Source organism: Cladophialophora bantiana (genome assembly GCF_000835475.1).
Source record: "Cladophialophora bantiana CBS 173.52 unplaced genomic scaffold supercont1.12, whole genome shotgun sequence".
Classification (NCBI taxonomy): Eukaryota; Fungi; Ascomycota; class Eurotiomycetes; order Chaetothyriales; family Herpotrichiellaceae; genus Cladophialophora; species Cladophialophora bantiana.
The window spans coordinates 270303-285129 of NW_015971586.1; the positions used below are offsets into that span (position 1 = coordinate 270303).

Below are 14827 nucleotides of genomic sequence, written 5' to 3' on the forward strand. Positions count from 1 at the left end.
CCGTCGCCAGCAAGCAATGCATAACGAGGTGAAGATTTGCGAGCCCGCTCAGAGAAAAGGTAGTAGCCTCAGGGAGACATCTGGTCGCTGTTGGAATAGAAGATGACTCCGTAGCGGTTGCTCAACCGTCACCGGCTCTTCTCTTGGTTCAGTACAGCGTCTTCTTCAGAACAGCCTGTCTTGTGGTGTCTTGTCCTGGTGTCACAACCTTGCATTGCTTTGCACATGATTCAGGATTCAGGATTCATCGAGGTCTGGAGGCCTCCACCCCGTTGATGGGAGGTGAAAGAAATGAGGCGGGATGGTGAAGTCGACCCGTGGCTTGTTGGAGCAGTTCGAGTTGTGCTGCATCATCGTCTCGCAATACGATAGATGGGTGCATCAGCATCCCGTGGCATGCTTCATGTCTTTCTTTCTGTAGCGCGAGCGTCTCAATAGCGTGGGCAAATTATGGCGTCGAGTTGTGAGAGAGGTTCATCCCCCAAGTAGAAAAGATGTCAAGTGGTTGTCGCTCAAGCCTGCGCAAGGCTTGGCACTGATCTGGGGCAGCTGAGGCAAGCTGCGGTGGCTGTAGGCTGCACCATCAAGTAAAGTACCGCGTCTTATCCTTTGAATGCGACAACATCTCTGTTGCATCTTCCTTACACACAGACAACATCCTTCTCGCAACATTCATACGCTAGATCTCTCCGACTATAGCATCCCTTCCATCTCCCACCCTTCCTGACCATGTCCGCGTTCTTCTTCTCGACGCCCGTCGATATCGACATTGTCCTCGAAGATGCCGATGAGCGGCAAACAGTCGATGTCAAGCTTGACAAGAACAGGCGGGAGAAGGCTCCCTTATATCTTGATGGCGAATCCGTGAAAGGCGCAGTCACGATAAGACCAAAGGATGGGAAAAGACTGGAGCACACTGGGATCAAGGTCCAATTCATCGGACTGATAGGTACGCCACAACAAACGGTAGTTGGGTCGTTGACACCCTCGATCTGACTCGGCCTCATCTAGAAATGTTCTTTGACCGAGGAAACCATTACGAATTCTTGTCATTAGGACAAGAACTTGCTGCGCCGGGAGAACTGCAACACCCCCAGACCTTTCCCTTCAACTTCAAGAACGTCGAAAAGCAGTACGAGTCATACAATGGCATTAACGTCAAATTACGGTACTTCGTCCGCGTCACAGTCTCAAGAAGGATGGCCGACGTCATTCGGGAGAAGGACATCTGGGTCTACTCATACCGGATACCCCCGGAGACAAACAGCTCTATCAAGATGGATGTCGGGATTGAAGACTGTCTGCATATCGAATTTGAATATTCCAAGAGCAAATATCATCTCAAGGACGTCATCGTTGGAAGAATCTATTTCTTGCTGGTCAGATTGAAGATCAAACACATGGAGTTGTCCATTATCCGAAGGGAAACGACCGGTGTCGCCCCCAACCAGTACAACGAGAGCGAAACGTTGGTGCGGTTTGAGGTACGTCCTTCTAGCTCCGAATGTTCTGGCTGCTCACATTGTTTTCAGATTATGGATGGTTCACCCTCACGAGGTATGATTTGCGCCAGACGCCCCATCGCATGGCGGGACGAAGTTTTGATGGACACTGGAGACATCGGAGATTCCTCGAATTTGAAATACAAGCAAGAATGAGAATAAATGCTGATGCGAGTCTAGGTGAAACAATCCCTATACGGCTCTTCCTAGGAGGATTCGACCTGACACCCACTTTCCGAGAGGTGAACAAGAAATATTCGACCAGGTATTACCTCAGCCTGGTGTTGATTGACGAAGGTACGTTTCTATACTCTGCCCACTTTGCACTGGCCGCCCCAGACTGGATTTGGTTCAGAGACGGGGGACTATGTGCCAGCCTTGCTCGTACAAAGGCCCCTACGTCGGTAGCCCCCACTCGAGGCCCTATTCAAACGCCGACACCTGCATGGGCCATTCCTCAGCACCCTCCCCACACTAAGCCTGGTGTCCGGCGCTTTTTTCGGGGTGTCTTGAAATAACTATCGAGGCTACCCTCTCCAAACCCTTGAATATATAGGAGCGCGATCCCGTCTTTGACCTAACTGACATCTGGCAAACAGACGCTCGCCGCTACTTCAAGCAGTCGGAAATTGTTCTGTACCGACAGGCGCCCGAATTGCCTCCCCCACTAGCAACAGACCAGCCCGGCGCCGGCGGCAAGCTGCCCATCCATTCTCCGCCGACACCTGCCTAATTGAGGGGACATTTTCCCAAACGTTTTTCCGTTTGCGGCGGGACTGTTACCGGAAAAGTTTCCTGCGGTGGCGCCTGAAAACTAAGGTTACGGTGAACACGCCCCGACTCAGACTGGGCAATTTTGCCCGTCGAGTTGTTTTTGGAAGGCTATCGGGCCTGTCAAGAGTGGCAGAATTCCACGATTTCGATTTTGGACCTCGGGTCAAAGCGAGTCCGTGTGATGGGGATTTGTCTCTCTAGGGCACCCGGAATTGCCCCGGGATGGGCTCAGATACTCAGATGCCTGTTGCTTCAGTCGACCGTCTTCGTGGCGTGTCTCGCTCGACTGGGCTGTCACGCGGCAAGGACATCAGGAATTATGCATCGCTCCCCCGAACCTCGTGCGCATTGTCCTGTTCAATCAAGAGCAATCGCGCTCCAAGTATCAAAGCACAAATCTATCAAATACACCATTCCTCATGCCAATCAACCTTTCGAATTTTAACATTGCCTCTGTCGCTTGTGAACATCGGTCCTTTCCCTCGACCAGATTTCGGTTATTCGTAACTAGACACACTCGGATTCCCGTACATGACCAGAAGCTTTCAAAGGCCTGCTCCCCGTTCCTTCGATGCCTTCCTTCCTAGTCGAATCCCGTAAATCCCCATTCTTCGCCGACGGCTCTCGCCCACCATTCAAGGGCCGCCTCGATTGCCTTACCAGGCTCATCATCTTGCCACGCCCGGGCTCCAAGACCTTTTAGTCTTGGCAGTCCCTGCCAGAACTTCTGGACGCGCAGCATCATGCTGTAGAGGATGCGAAGGTGGGATTTGCCGTCGTCTATCGCGTCCACCCCTAATCTCCGCATAGCAACGAGCAATCCGCTGGAAGGGCCCTTCTGTGTAGGAGTCCCCTCGAGTGCTTGCGTCATTTTGGCAATTGCCTGGCCGTCGCTCCTCAACTCAACGAACTTGGACAGTACGACCTGCAGTTCAACTTGCTGGGGCTCGGGTGGCGGAGTAAGACCTCTCAACCGCTGGTCGGCTAGAAACGTCTTCAAGGAATGCGTTACGCGCAGTACGAGATATGGGGCCGCCGCGCATGCTAACTGACAGCTCGAGCCCCTCTGCTCTCTTTGGTCTCCGCCCGGTTGCGAACATTTCTGCTGCGAGACGAGCCCAAAGAGCGCATCCAACGCCGCGTAGCAAATCCTCCGTCTCACGGCAAAGAGGGGCCGGTGGACACTGCCAGGCCTCGCCTGTAGCAAACCCTTCAACGGCTCGTCATTCAGGTCATTTGGAATGTCGTAGAACCAAGGTTTCGCGAGCAGTGAAGCCTTGAATAGGATAACCGCGTATCCCTTACATGCATCTTCTCCAAATCCTTGTGAAGTTTGGAAAATGGAGACTACAGCTTTGTGTAGGAGTCGAAAGTGTTCGATATCGAAAGTTTCATCATCCATGATTGCCTCTTCGCTGTGATCTGGACCAGGTGGATTGGACAGACTACCAGAGTTCAGCATACTGACCACGATGGAGATGATGTCTAGTCCCAGGCCATCAAAGTGAGCGGAATCCGCTGGCCGCAACATTCTGCGACTCACATGCCTCTGCAAAGCTTCAAGCATGACGACTGCAGTGACAGTAGCATTTCTCCATAGCGGTGCTTGACTGTTTGTTGGGATTTTTGTGTATTTCGTGTTGATGATGGCGGAAAGCACTTGACATGCCATTTGCACGGCTAGGATGTGGATGAAATTCTCATCGTTTGCATGCTCTAGAACTGAATTCCGGAAATTGTCCAGACACGCGAATGCAAAGGCGATGAACGTTGGCTTCTGCGCAGATCTCGATATCGCAGATTTCTTCTGTTGGGTCCCGACTCTTCCGTCCTCGATATTTAGAGTGAGACTCAGCAACCGGAGGAGGAATTGGGAATATTCCGACACTTGGTCACACAGGAGAGTCTTCAGTATCGCCACGCATTGAAGGGCCTCCTTTTGTTCTGGTGCCAAAGCTTTTACATCACTTGTGTAAGGCGGATGTACACATAACAGAATTCCTCGCTCAATGGAATCCATCAATATTGAAGCATGACCTCGCATATAATTCGAAACTGCAGCAGGTCTGGTCTTGTATGCCTCAACAAAGACATTGGCATGCGAAGTGAATGCTTTTTGATTCGGTAATTCTTCACCGGACAGACGATTAGATTGAGCGTCTCGTCTAAGTTTAGCGGGGTGATAATCTGCCCATAGCTGCATTGGGAGCACGATTAGATCTTCCTCAACATTCCCCAAGAGTGAGAGCGCGGAAAGAAGTTTCGACAGATTCGAGAAAGCTAACGAAAAGGCATCCAGAGAGGTCGTGCTTAACAGAGCCTTCAAAACGCTCATAATGCGCAGCCACGTATTTTTGAACTCATCATGTATGGCAATGACCGCCAGATTTTGAGATATAATTTGAATGATGCCCTCCGTCAACTGAGCGGCTGACGCCATCCATTCGTTCTGGTCACTCTTGTCAGTATCATATTCGGAAATGCAAAACCGAACAGTGTCCAAAGGACCGGCTTGGAGAGTGATTGCCCATGTATTTGAGCTTAGAGCTTCGCTCGAGGCATCAAGCATTTTCAAGAGGACCTTGATGGCTGCATTTCGAACATCCGCGCGCTCATCTTTACACAGCTCGATCAGTTGTAGCAGAATGAGACACCAGATTGTGCCGGATGAAGATTCCGGTTTCGAAGCGACTTCTTCTACTCGGCCCTCCAGAGTCGGCATCGCAGTGATATCGATTGTCTCAATTCTTGATAAGGCCTGAGACGCGAGACTCCACAGAACAGTTGTGCTTGTTAGCGCCACGTTCAGATCATAATGCTGAGAGCCAAATTGACGGAGAAGTTGGGCCAGTTTTGCGAGTGAAGTAGGATCAAGTACACCGAGAAAGTCCGAGGTGGTTAACTGCATAGATCTGAAGGCAACCCTTAATATTTGGGCTGTTTGTGTGATATTATCGGCTTGTTCTATTGATTCGTCGGCGAGCTGTGGCTGTCCCTGTCCTCTTTTTGCGAACGAGATGGAGAGAATTTCCAGTGCGATAGGCCAGCAGTTATTCAACGATTCTCCACTGTGGCTAAGCATGCTTTCCAGAGCATCAAGAAGCCTCTTATGGATTTCCAGCTCAACGCTATCATACCTCCGACTTGGAGTCTCGTCGAAGGACTCTAATTGTTGCAAGAGGGATCGCAAGCAGCGGGATCTAATGGTGTCTGCCTCTCCCGCTTCGAAACGCGCATCATCCAGCAACTTCACTGTCTCCATGGAGATCAAGTCTAATACGCTGGCTGATTGTATCCGATGGTTGCTGGCGACACTGATATCCTGGGAGAGGCGCAGCAGACGGCCCGCAATTAGATGCCAGGAACAAGACTGTTCTGTTGAAGATGCGAACCGATATATATTAATGCGGGACAAGTCGCTGAGCTTGCTAAGAACGAACCCGATCTCGAGATCAAGCGTTTTCGACTTTGTCCACATACCAGATACACTCCGCGAAACATGATGCGCCGGCCTCGGAGCTCCCAGCCGAGTAGGAGAGGCAGGGGAGGCGGGTCCTTGCTCCGATGGTTGAGAATTCCTTCCCCCATCGGTCTGCCCAAGCAAGCGGAATAAGGCCTGTACAATCACGGTAAACGACTCCGCACTGAAACTTCGTGTGCTCTCGAGCATTCTCTTTGTTGCGGCCTGCACAGCGGCTATTTCGGTGGAAAGAGTTGTCTGACTATCAGTACCGGAGACACCAATTCTCGGGCTTCCAGATTGTGCATTGGCTGTCATTGCGCTCGGCATTGCGATCAAAGCTTCGACCGTCTGCATTGTTTCGATGAGGATGAACCAGGCATCTTCCTCCAGGGTGGGCCCAAGAGCAATCCCGAGGTTCAACAAAGCTCGAAGGCAAAGTAGATGCCTGACGTTTAGAGGCGAGCTGCTGACCTGAAAAGTTGGTGTCGGTGGCGGTTCGGTTGGAGATTTTAGCATGTCGTTGAGAATCCCATGCTCCGCACTTGCGGTCCGAGTCGACTTTATGTTTTGAGAGGCAGCTATGAAACTGATCGCATTAGACGGGATGGAGGCTTTTGCCAAGGTCGTGAGCAAAGCATCTCTCGGTGTGGAGAGCTCCATCACACCGGAAACCTGAGCTAGCTTCTGGACTGATCGGATCAAGGTATGGTAAAATTCAGAGTCCAATGCCGCATTGAGGAATGTTGAGCAAGTGGCAAGCGCAGCTGGCCAGCAGGCCTCGATGAGTTCTGCAGAGGTTTGAATCTGGGGAAAGAGTCGATGGTTCACCAATGTAAGAGGATTTATTAGTCGTTGATACTTCTGAGAGGAGGATGTTGGCCGAATGGATCTCCGTGCTGTTTCATCGTCGGTTCGATCCGTGGCAGAACTGTCTCTGCGCCCCATCTCTGAAGATTCTCGCCATGAGGCTCGACTCGGGACGCTCAGTGGCATAATGAACTTCGATAAACCGTCACATAAGGATGAGATAGAATCCAGGACCAGAGTGTATATGTAAGTACTCGGGATCGTAGGGGGATTGTTCTTTTCGGGTTGATCCATGAGTCGAACAGCCACCACACTCCAGTGAGTGCTTATACCAGTAGTACTTGCATCATTCGAAGTGACGGAGGTAATAGCACCACCAAGACCTTGTGCTTCAATTGACGCAGCCTCTTCACTCTTTGGGTCGGTTACACGTTGGACAGGGACGGTGGACTGGCGCCCAAGCCCGATCAACGACGGATCTTCTGCTGCGATACGGACTAGCGCAGACATCAGTTGGCCTACTAAGTTGACTGAATCTTTTCCCTTGTCAAAGAGGCGGAAGATCTCCCGGAATACCCCGAAGTCAGAGCAGAGGGTCCGGAAGAATTCCAGGAAAAGTGCCCGTTTCCATGGTGGGTTGCCATCCTTCTCCAATGCGCCTATAAGTAGAGGGGTCATCCGCGCCAGTTGATCTCGTAGGTCCTCGGCGCGAGCTTGGAACAGCAAGAGTAAAATCGACAGTGCTCGCGATGTCATGCCAAAAGCATCTCTCCTGGTCAAGATACGCGAAAGACCGTGCATGAGGTTCTCCGACCATGTCTGATCGCGGAGTTTCTCAGCTGTAAGAAGAGATTCGTAAGTTGACAGGATCGATTGCAAAGTTTCGAGCAAAAACCCAGGAGGAAGGCTTTCTACTTTGAGGTATTGGGGTCTTTGGTGGTCGAGCAGTAGACAAAAATCACCGAAAAGCCGGATTGCATCATCCAAAGCGATACCTCGTTGACCTCCATCTGAGACATCTTGGTCATCGCGTTCACCAAACGACCCGGCTTTTTCACTCTCCACAGCCTTTTCAAAAACTGTTGAGATCAACTGTTGGAAGGTTGCAGCCGCTGTATTGCTCACAACTGTGGTGCGACTGGATTGAAGAGCCGCACATAGTTCCAAAACTGTGGCGAGGAGTTCTCCATGTATGTCGTAGGCATAAAGCTGGAGCAGAGAGGGCAGAGTCTGTAGAATTTTGAGTTGAGGCTCGTAGCTTGCGGCCACTCCATCAAGAAAAGCATCTAGAACGTCGGGCAGCCTTGTCCGAGCAAGCGCATTACTTGCTGTCAATCTCTGGATACAGGCAGTTCCGGTAGTTGCTAGTTTAGTGTTTCTGGATTTGCAAGCGAGAATAAAGGGTTCAATGAATTGTGGTCGGCGGTACAGGTCGCCCGCCAGCTGAGTCTCGGATGTCAGCGAGATTGTTTTGAGATCGGCGAGCGATTGCTCGGCAGCCGCGCGCACATCATTGTATCTTCGTTTCGAGTCTGAGATGAGGCTCGCCAACTCAGACTGGAGAAATGCATGTGTCATTCCTGCCTCACCTCATTATGGACAGGGATGATTCGAGAACGAGCAACGACAAGTTGCGATCGGCGGCTTTTGCTAGGGAAGGCCGGATTGCAGGTTGGAGAAAATTCAATGGCTACACATAGAACAGGGAACCGTGTACTGTCTGGTGCTGAAAGAGAAAGAGTGGCTTTTCGGCAAATTGGGCCGAGCAACGGATAGGACGCTGCCAAGGACTCCCGGATTGGGACGGGAGCGACGCCGCCCTATACGAGTCCGGCAGCCTCGTGAGAAATTTAAAAGCGGCATGGCATGTGTGAGTTGACTCGGTGCGTCACAGGCGAGCTCGAGGAAGGTTTCATCTCCTTGGATAAAATATCGACAATCTCTCACCCGCCTCTAATGTCATTAATGCCTGTTTATGGGACCCCGAGCTCAATCCTGCCCTTCGACCCCGACGAGGTGGATGGCGATATACGACCTGGCCGCGGTCACCAAGGCGCAAACCACCCAAACGAATCCGAATGCAACATATCCCACCAGCAACCAGTACGTCTTTGCATTGTCAATCACAAGGCTGGTATTGCGGTTTTCTTTGATCAGGTCAGAATCTGAGGCGAAGAGGAGCTGGCAGCGGCAGCTCCTGTAGACACCGGACAGTTGCAGAATCGTGCCAATAGTGAGAACAGCTGCATTGACAATAGACGAGCAGCCAGTAAGTCATCTTAAGTCCCTCTTTCAGGTATTTGTTTCCGTGGCTATTATCCGCCCACTGGTAGGCAACGTGCAGCGTGGGAATGACCAACGCAATGATTCCATAAAGGAGGAAATTAAATGATCGGCAGTCTAAACCGACAGTAGGAGTGTTCTGTCGATTATCAAAGGTCAGTATCGGGGACAACTATGCTAAAGAAAGATGCATCAGAATTAATGCAGATTTCGAGGTGAAAGGCAACGTACGTATGACACAACGATGGCACCCGCAGTGGGTATCGCGACACACAACCACGCAAAGAGATGGCCAACGAGCAGTTGGAACAAACCGGGGGGTGAGATTTGGGGTCGGTGATGGTCTCGTGATGATTTGCGCTCGTGTTCGGCTTTGAGCTTGAGCAACAGGACAGCCGTCGAGGTTAAACAGTCCAAAGTCCTTGTCCCACTCGTACTCCATGCGCCCTAGCCATTCATTCCATAATATGCTGTTGAAATACCGCTCGCGGAGCGGAACATATCGCTCGGACTGCTGAATATATTGGCCTAGAGTGGTCTTTGTAAAGCTGGCGTTCACACTGCTGGCAAAGCAATTGGCACCCACCGAGATGATCACCAGCCACGAGTACCAAATCCCGAAAGCCAACCCATTAGCGGTGTCATTGTCACCCAACTTGGTATAAGCATCATAGAAGACGGATGCTGTCACGGCGAGGAAAAGAATCGTTGGCAAGAAGACAGCCTTAAAGAAGTCAGTGCGGGCTTCGATATGAGTCCTGATCGCGTCTCCACCATTACTTGAACTTCTGGGCTGTCATCCACTCTTTCATCTGACGGACACGAGGTAAGGGGTGGGTTCAAAAGTCGTCATGTGGATATCTTTTTGGTGTCATTGTTTTTGGCTCATCTGTTCTTTGCCTTCTTGTGGTTGGCCTCTTTGATTGAACTCGGTGTCACCGGCCAGGACGACCACCCATCTTAAGAGTTTCAGCCAGAGAAGGTTGTTTGAAGGCACTATTTCGGACTCCCGACGCCTCCTGATGGGCCAGATTCCCCTTTGTGGGTTGATTTCACGCAACATTGTTGCATCAGACCAGATTTCTGAAAAGGCACCAAAGGAAATTGACCCACTCTTGAGTATATTTTCGAACCGATTGCCAAAAGCGTCTCCAGGATTAGTGAGCTTAGTTGAAGTTCGGTCTGCGGGCGGCTTGTTGGATGGTTTGATGTCGCCAAAGGGGCAGAGCAAGAGAAGGCCTATGTAAGGCACAACCCAACTTGTCAACGGCTGCAGCCACTGGGCTAAGTCGCTCTGCTGACTGCTAAGGCAATGTGCTTTGCACCATCCATAGTGACATTTATCGAGGGGAATGTTTTCCCTTCAGGGAAAGTTTCGGTACTGTTCAGGCTACACACGTCCCAGGGGTACTCGTCGCTTGGTATTCGTATCTAAGGCAATCGTGCAGCCTTCATGCAATAAATGTTGCTGTCGTAGGCAGAGGCCGAAGCTATCATGAGACCCAAAATAAGCAGTACCTGTTGTACGAAGGTTGAGTTGTGGACCAGTCTGGTTGATTGCGTTCTGTCCCCCTGGCTATTCAGAGAGACTCTGCCTGTTTATATGTACATTGGCCTGTAACCACAAGAACATTCCTGAAACCTCCTATTCCGTTGCCATCCTGTCACAGATCTGCAGGAACAACGAGGTTGAGGCAGTTTGCGCAGTTGGTGAAGCGTCTAGCGTCTCAGGTGGTTTGCCCTAATGGTGCTCTCGCGACCCTGTCAACAGTACCTCTGACCTCGCTGCTTGCCATGTCGGTAGAGGTGTCCGCAGAGCAAAGAGAGCCGCGCTGCATGCGAAAGCCATCCTGATCCTAAGCTCCTACGTGGAACGTCAGATGCAGATAAAATCCCTTCAAGACTCAAGCAATATCTGACTCAAGCGCTGTGATGACAGTCTTTATAGAGAGTGCGGTGCTTGTCAGTGGTGAGGCTGAACCAGGCCCCCTGCGAGACACCATGGACTAAGTCGCTCGACAGTGCTTTCCGGCAAGAAAGATGAGAAACTCGGTGTTGCATTCGGCATGGCCGATATGTCTCAGGATTGGAGAAGCAGAAATATGGCCTCGCCCAAAATGGGACAACGTGGGATACGAGAGATGGAGGACGTGCATTTTCAGCTTCACTGTGCGAAATGTGGCATTTGCTTCAACCCTCGGGCTCTCGACTATTATACTCGTTTGATATACATGTTTTCTCACATGATTCGTCACAACTTTGGCCCATACCCTCTGTTCCGCCGGAAACATTTTGACAAATGGTTACCAGCAGCTTGAAACTATATACGCTTTTTCATGCTTTTGCACATCCTCACTGATCCAACAAATGCAGGCGCCCAGCGGTTGTCCCAACAGCGCCAGTCAACGAACAATTCCCAGCCGATCGAAGCTGCTACTGCGCGCTCAAGGATCCGCTCTACTATGCATGGTCATGCACCTGGTGGGAGTGGATGGCCACCGAGGACTGGTTCGTGAGCGAATGTGGACCGGAGTCTGACGACCTTTCTTACGATGGTGTGCCAGACTGCGCGCAAAGTTGTCTGCACGAAAAGCTCGTCTACTATGGCTGCGTCACCGAGGGTAGCAACTGTTTCTGTATCCACGGCAGTCTGTTCGACTGTCAGTCCAACTGCCACAAGGAGAACGAAAGGACGGCCATCAAGAACTGGCTGATGGACCGGGGTAGCGTCAATGCCGCATTGGCCGAGAAGGGCGCCGACACCGGTATCTTCTATGGCTCCACAGACGCTGCTTCAGAGTCGAGACAGTGGCCGATCCTGTTTCGGTCCAAAGGAAAGAGTTGAAATGGTACGAAATCTTTGCGATTGTGCTGCTCTGCGACTCTGTCCTTGTGGGAGGACTCATCTGGATCGATCTACGCCTGAGGCAGAGAAATCCCAGCCGCCACAGCCCCGATTGCAAGGTCGGATATCAAGTGCTCTGAGAGGGTGAGAGTGAGTAAGCTTGCAGTCAGCTAAAAGCTTTTGGCAATTTTATGGACAAGTCTTCCAGGGAAACGTTGAGATGGCATCACCAACAGCCTTACATATATCACTAAGTCGGAGGCCGCACTGACATCAGGTTGGGACGACAATGGTTGATAGATACAAGATTGAGCTTTGAGAAAACACCAACCTAGCATCCGTCCAAGATACGTGCTGGAACTGCACACTGCACGGAGCACATGATCCTCCCGACAGATGAATCGCCTTTGCCACCATTCTTTTGTTTTAACGCTTAACTAAGGTCGTTTTCATACGTAAAAACGTACACTAGGTCCGAGGCTAGTACATCCAGACACACATAGTTGTACCTACATAACCCACTCGCCCCCAGCGCCTTGAAGCCTCCGCGCACCCCGAAGGGTTTTGGCGAGCCAGGCTCATTATCTGCTTTATGCGACCCACACATGCGGTATGTGTCCCGTTGTGATTAGAGAGCGAAGAGACTTGATTCAGAGCTTGCTGGTGTGAGTTCAAGGCCGCCTTGGTACAGTAAAAGAGGGCAGCTTAATCGTTTAGGGGATCTACACAATGCAAGCTACTCATATCTCCCAAAATTCAAGTAGAAGTTTTCAGCTATACTGTGGACAATACCACCACAAAGGATGAAAACCAATCCAGCTTCAAGATTGATTTGTAACCTATTCCTCTTCCGCTGCGCCCACGGCGGCGATCTCGAAGCCCTGGCTTGCACAGTTAAAACGGGCCTTAATCGGCGCTCTTCTTCCTCCCGACTGTCCTAGGGACCAGCAACTTCCTTCCTCCCTGACCAGGATTTGGATACCGATCTCCAGACATTCTCTGCCGAGCCTCGCGAGACCTGGACCACGAACGCCACTAAGAACGTCCCGGTCAGCGGCAGAAATGTCAGAGGAAATGAATGCCGCGCCCTAAATGGTTTCACCGCAATCGCGAGAGTTGTGAAGAAGTTGCCCAACGTCGCCAGGTAACTATGCGTCGCGTTCGTATCAACAATTCATAGACTATGACGGGTATGTGATAAGACGTACTGTCTATGGAGAGTCCAAATGAGCCGAAAAGAGCCCCAGGGTGCCACGACCTGCAGAATAGAACTTATCGAGATCCTCGAACTTACGAGGTTTAGAAAACCACAGCCATTTCAATCTGACCACCCTTCGGAGCCCGTCAGCACAAGGATAACAAACCATAGCAGGAAACCTTACCTTCGGCAACAGGAACAAGCAGAACACCTTTCGGCAAAGCAGTAAATACTGCGATCAAGGCATTAATCGATATTAGATGGAGCCATCATGGAAGAGGGCGAGCCGCATGCACTTTCAGAGTGAGGACAGTGGCAATAAAAGTGATAATAGCTATTGATAGATACACTGACTCTACCACCCGCAATGAACATGATCCGGCCATTATGCCTTCGGCATCTGCATGCACGCATTGGACAGACTCACCCATCAACACGGCTTTTGCCTGTTCGCAAACTCAAAGACAATATGGCTTCCTTGGTGAAAGTGACGGCGGACTTCAAATCAAATGTCTTTGAGATCCTCCACCGGAATGATCAGCCTTGCATTTAACATCTGAGGGTCGTGGCTTCGGAGACCCCTTCGTTGACACCCTCAACAGAGCTGATGAAGCATTACAGTCCGCACGTAGCAGATTCAGCATGTACTATCATCACCGAAGATGATTCTCGAGGGCAACTGGAAAACAAGAGGTAGCTTCGCGTCCAGGTACCTACTTTGAACAGCTTCGGAGGCGATCCGTTGCAGCCTGACGTTGTCTTCCGGAAGCGTAACATTACCACGGGAAACTCAAGACCACTGAAGAGGCCATAAGCGGGGTACCTAGGTATGCCGTACATTGTGTGCACCTTGAGAACCCTCTCCCACAGGCTACGAGTGTGTGGATAGTTTCTTCTGAAATGTGCCTTATCATCAATCAAGAAAGGTAAGCAAGGGCGCGGCTAAGGTCTCAGCTGAGTTTGGGCTGTTTGATGCCAAGGCTGAGTATTAAGTGGTGACGAGGCTGCGGTGTTTTCCCGTTGCCCGCCTTTCAAGTTTCTTCCTTCACCCCTCCCAATTTCTCAGGGATTCATCTTTCCCGGCCACCATTGTAACCCGACAGAGAGGAAGTCTCATTCTAATACATAGCTGATCGCACGCAATTGTCATCTCAAGATGGGTGCCAAAGTGCCGCGGAATTTCCGGCTGCTGGAGGAGCTGGAGAAGGGCGAGAAAGGCCTTGGTGCAGGTGTGTGATTGTCTGCGCCTGGTACTTGAGCAATGGCGGCATTAACACTCGTATAGAGGCATGCTCGTATGGGCTGGCTGACAGCGACGACTTGATGATGACCAACTGGAATGGGACGATCCTTGGGCCTCCTCATGTATGTCCCCTTCGAGGCCGCTTCCGTGGAGGCCGTCGATTCGGCTGACTCCTTGCAATCTAGAGCGTTCACGAGAATCGCATTTACAGCGTCAATATCCACTGCGGCGACCAATATCCTGATCTTCCTCCTACAATTCAGTTCGTGTCCAGGGTGAATCTGCCTTGTGTCGATCAAAAGACTGGGAAGGTGAGGATAACATCCAAGAACGATCCCGGCAAAAATTGACACCTGGGGATAAGGTTGATCCATCAAAACTGCCTTGCTTGGCGAATTGGAAACGAGACTACACGATGGAGACAATCCTGATCGAGCTGAGAAGGTATGCTGGAATTCCTGATTTCAGGAGACAGGTAACTGATGTCTGCAGATACATGGCTCTGCCCCAACACAAGAAACTTCCGCAACCTCAAGAAGGCACCACTTTCTAAGAGATGCAACTGCGAGCATTATTTCATGGAGTTGGGCTTCTAAAGGTATGGCAATGAATCACGAGCTTTTACGAATGCATCCTTGGCGTCGGATATTGTTCATAGGACCATTCCAGCTGCAGGAGTGAGGTGATAGCAATGCGGCACACAGCCAGCAGC

The 14827-nt window shown here is 50.9% G+C and overlaps 4 protein-coding genes across 4 annotated transcripts; 3 read left to right on the top strand and 1 right to left on the bottom strand.

Moving 5' to 3' along the window:
• Window positions 1–729: 729 nt before the first annotated feature.
• Window positions 730–2235, top strand: Z519_07995 (uncharacterized protein; the record flags this gene model as incomplete). Its single annotated transcript, XM_016765725.1, has 5 exons — window positions 730–949; window positions 1012–1484; window positions 1533–1557; window positions 1683–1799; window positions 2102–2235. 5 exons carry the CDS (start codon window positions 730–732, stop codon window positions 2233–2235), a joined length of 969 nt encoding a protein of 322 aa, XP_016617770.1.
• Window positions 2236–2859: 624 nt separating this feature from the next.
• On the bottom strand, window positions 2860–8124 carry Z519_07996 (uncharacterized protein; the record flags this gene model as incomplete). Its single annotated transcript, XM_016765726.1, has 1 exon — window positions 2860–8124. The coding sequence occupies one exon, from the start codon at window positions 8122–8124 to the stop codon at window positions 2860–2862; it is 5265 nt and encodes a 1754-aa protein (XP_016617771.1).
• A 3196-nt stretch (window positions 8125–11320) lies between these two features.
• Window positions 11321–11674, top strand: Z519_07997 (uncharacterized protein; the record flags this gene model as incomplete). Its single annotated transcript, XM_016765727.1, has 1 exon — window positions 11321–11674. The coding sequence occupies one exon, from the start codon at window positions 11321–11323 to the stop codon at window positions 11672–11674; it is 354 nt and encodes a 117-aa protein (XP_016617772.1).
• Window positions 11675–14028: 2354 nt separating this feature from the next.
• On the top strand, window positions 14029–14668 carry Z519_07998 (uncharacterized protein; the record flags this gene model as incomplete). Its single annotated transcript, XM_016765728.1, has 5 exons — window positions 14029–14101; window positions 14158–14237; window positions 14301–14426; window positions 14480–14559; window positions 14608–14668. The coding sequence occupies 5 exons, from the start codon at window positions 14029–14031 to the stop codon at window positions 14666–14668; spliced, it is 420 nt and encodes a 139-aa protein (XP_016617773.1).
• Between the last annotated feature and the right edge of the window lie 159 nt (window positions 14669–14827).